The 3,813-nt window shown below is 55.1% G+C and overlaps 1 protein-coding gene across 1 annotated transcript; it reads left to right on the top strand.

The window, feature by feature from the left end:
• The first annotated feature begins 984 nt into the window (after window positions 1-984).
• Window positions 985-1,784, top strand: S100a3 (S100 calcium binding protein A3). The gene is made up of 2 exons (XM_013015170.1): window positions 985-1,130; window positions 1,584-1,784. Exons 1-2 carry the CDS (start codon window positions 990-992, stop codon window positions 1,746-1,748), a joined length of 306 nt encoding a protein of 101 aa, XP_012870624.1. The 5' UTR covers window positions 985-989; the 3' UTR covers window positions 1,749-1,784.
• The last annotated feature ends 2,029 nt before the right edge of the window (window positions 1,785-3,813 follow it).

Here is a 3,813-nt window from a genome sequence, read left to right as displayed (position 1 = left end):
TTCCTTCCTCCCCCCTCCCTCCCTCCTCCCCCCCAGATTGCTCTTTCTCTTTGGTGCTGGTAGTGGGCTTTGAACTCAGGGCCTTGCACTCTTGGTTGGCTTATTTGTTCAAGGCTCGTGCTCTACCACTTGAGCCACAATTCCATTCTTATCTCTGATTAGCCACTCCAAAGCTGGAAATGGAGTTCCAGTACCAGCACACAGTCACACACACAGACACACAGACACAGACACACACAGACATACACACACGCACAGACAGACTTACACCAGTCTCAGGGACTTCTTTGTCTGGGCTTCCTTTGAACCATGATTCTCAGATCTCAGCTTCCCAAACAGCTAGGGTTACAGGTGTGAGCCAGCAGCACTTGGCTTGTGATGTGATTTTACAGATAAGGCGCCTGAGCCACTGAGAGAGCCACCCTCAGGCAGTGCTGCACAACTAGTGAAAGGCAGAGAAGTTGAGTTATTTCCTTTAGCTGTCGCTTTCTTGAGAGCAGGGTAGGGGGCACAGTGAGGTGTTGGGACTCTTCTTAGACATGATCCTTCTTGCTAGTGCCCACCTCCAGAACCCAGGCTAGGGCCTCCTAAGCAAGCTCCTATGGAAGGGAGCCTCAAGCCTCAAGAGGAGTGGCTGTATCTCCTAGTGGGGCTCCCAGTGGGGGATTGAGATGTTCCTGGGTGTTGTGAGGAAACCTGGTAGGAAGTCAAGATGTCCTCAGGAAGCCCCACTGTGGGTGGTGGGTGGATATTTCCCCCCTGAGGAGTGCACACGGATGTTGAGGAACAAGGGACAGAGAGGTGATGCATTGGGAGGGTTGCTTTGGGTGAGGGGTGGTGAGGAGGGTGTCAGGGAGGGCTGCTCAGAGGAGCAGGAGCTTGCGGCGGGGTCTGGAGTGTGGTGATGGACAGGTCTGTGGGAAACATCGAGGACAGAGGCCTGGGCTTCTGCCCCACACGAGTCACGCTCTTGTTCTGTGACAGTGAGGATGACTCGGCCCCTGGAGCAGGCAATAGCTGCCATCGTGTGCACCTTCCAGGAGTATGCGGGGCGCTGTGGGGACAAGTACAAGCTCTGCCAGTCGGAGCTCAAGGAGCTGCTGCAGAGGGAGTTGCCCAACTGCACCCCGGTGAGATCCCATCAAGGACACTAGTAGGATGTTGGGGTGACCAGAGGCGGAGCACCACCAGCTGAGGGCAGCAGGAGGCAGAGACTGTGGGGGAGGGGAGGAAAACAAGGGAGCAGACACAGCGCGAGCCTCAGTTTCCTCATCTGAAGAATGACATGGCAGTCACTCCTGTGGCCTTGCAGAGTTGATGGGGCGTAGCAGGCATTCCATAGCCAAGAGCAGGTGCTCAGCAAACAACCTGAGAAGGGGCCCTGGGGAAGGGACTAAGGTAGGGAGTTGGGGCGTCCTCATAGAAAGGGGTGTGTTATCAGGATAGGTAGACTCAGGTTCGCCCTCTCACCCCCGAGGGTGTGAGTTGGGAAGGAGTATGAGGAGGGGACAGGTGTGGGAGGGGAGGGTCTTCTGTCCTTTTCCCCCTGCCTCTCTGATCCTCTCCACCTTTCCCGCACACAGACTGAGTTTCGGGAGTGTGACTACAATAAATTCATGAGCCTTCTGGACACCAACAAGGACTGCGAGGTGGACTTTGCCGAGTACGTGCGCGCGCTTGCCTGCCTCTGCCAATACTGCCACGAGTACTTCAAGGGCTGCCCTCCAGAGCCCCCCTGCTCCGAGTAGCCCCTCCTACAAAAGGGGTGTGCAGCTCTGGGGAGCCAGGGGTCTGCTCCCTCTCTGCCGCTGGTCCTGGGAGTGTCTCCCCTGCCTTCTCTCTCCTGTACCCCTTTCCATCCTAGGTGTGCTAACCCATCTTTCCAGGGAGGCTTGGAGACCTCCCTGGCTAGGCACAGCTAGGGAGGGGTGGAGCATTTGGCAGCCTCTGCTGCCTCCCTGGTGTGGGTGGGAGGGGCTGGGCCTCGGCTCTGATCCGGGAGGCCTCACAGTGTGGGCACAAATGAGACCACAAGCCTATTCAACTCTCAATAAAAGAAACTGGCACCAGCTTGGTTTGGTTTGGTTTTTCCAGGCGGATAAGCTGGGTCTGGGGGCTGAGTCCTGAAAAGAACTTTCTTTACCCCTCTCTGGCCTTTTCCACTGGAGGCAGGAGGCGGAGGGCAGAGGCTAGAGCTCCCCAGAGGACCTGAGTAGTTTCAGACTCTGTAGAAACAAACACTCTGGCTGCAGTGGCCCAGCAGAAGGAGTGGGGTCCAGGGAAGGATGGAAGGTTTCTCCGGTCTCAGTCTCCTTCTCTTGTCTTTGAGGGAATAACCCCCATCTGAGGCTTTTGAGAAGGGTGTAAGGCTTCCCAGGTCAGTCCTTATAGCCGGACGGGCTGAGGGAGAGGCCGGAGCTGTGGGCATGGGTGGGGCTGTGTGAATCCAGAGAGCCACACTCACAGGATTAGGGCCTCTGAGGCTTTTGTTCCCAGGCAGGGAGGGGTGCTTTGTGTTTGGGGAGGGGGGGGTGGGAGGAGACTTTGAGGCAGGCCCCACATCTGAAGCTGCAGCTCCAAGGAATTTGTACTGTTAACTCTCACTCAGTTCCTTGATCCTGATGCCTCCATTTCATCCCTAACTTTCTACTCCAACCTGGATTTGTCTGTCATTCCTGACATCCAGCCCAGTCCTCTGAACTTTCTTTCATCCATCCCTGAGCCCCCACTTCTCACTCCCATCCCCACTCTGTACCTACTTGATTGCTGTCTCCTTAGGACTATTCCCTTTACTCTCCTGAGGTGGGCTGAGAGCCTCCTGATTTCCCAGGCTCCATTCTGAGCCTTACTGGGCATTGCAGGGAACCCTGTGGGAAGGGGAAAAGGGCTGATGGAGTGTCCCCCAGCACTGGTGTGTAGGGCTCCCTCATCCACTTCTTTTGTGTTGTTGTTGGTTGTTGTGGGGCTTGAACTCAGGGCCTGGGCTCTGTGCCTGAGCTCTTTTGCTCAAGGCTAGCCCACTACCACTTTGAGCCTCAGCTCTACTTCTGGTTTTCTGGTGTTAATTGGAGTTAAGAATCTCATAGATTTTTCTGCCTGGGCTGGCTTTGATCCATGATCCTCAGATCTCAGCCTCCTGAGCTGCTAGGATTACAGGTGTGAGCCACTGGCACCTGGCTCCCATCTACTTCCAGGCCAGCTGCATTATCCAGATAATTTTCCCCTGTCATCCCCCACCCCAGCCTCTCCTTCCTTCCTTCCTTCCTTCCTTCCTTCATTTCTTTTCTTTTCTTTCTTTCTTTCTTTCTTTTTTTTTTTGCCAGTCCTGGAGGCTTGAACTCAGGGCCTGGGCACTGTCCCTGAGCTGCTTTTGCTCAAGGCTAGCATTCTACCTCTTGAGCCACAGAGCCACTTCTGGCTTTTTCTGTGTATGTGGTACTGAGGAATCGAACCCAGGGCTTCAAGCATGCTAGGCAAGTACTCTACTGCTAAGTAAGCCACATTCCCAGCCCTGCCTCTCCTTTCTTATCTGTCTGGTGGGATTACTTTCTTGGTTCCTATACCCCCAGACACAGATTGCCCTTTTCTGTAGCTCCCTAAAACTCAGGCTGAGCCATGGAGACTGGGTGGTGCCCACCCGAGCTCACTTATGGCCCATCTGTACCTTCTCTAGGATCAGGAAGCTTGCTTCCGAGGCTGGGCTGGTAGAGGGGTTGTGGCACTTGGCACATCAGCCCACAGCAAGAGGGCTGTATCCGCTCTCCCCCATCCACTGCTTATGGGCAGGGCCTGAGTGGGTATAAATAGGTCAGA

This window comes from Dipodomys ordii, unplaced genomic scaffold (genome assembly GCF_000151885.1).
Source record: "Dipodomys ordii isolate 6190 unplaced genomic scaffold, Dord_2.0 Scaffold26, whole genome shotgun sequence".
NCBI classification, from domain to species: domain Eukaryota; kingdom Metazoa; phylum Chordata; class Mammalia; order Rodentia; family Heteromyidae; genus Dipodomys; species Dipodomys ordii.
The sequence above is the reverse complement of the archived record's forward strand: the minus strand, read 5'-3'. Positions and strand labels throughout refer to the sequence as shown.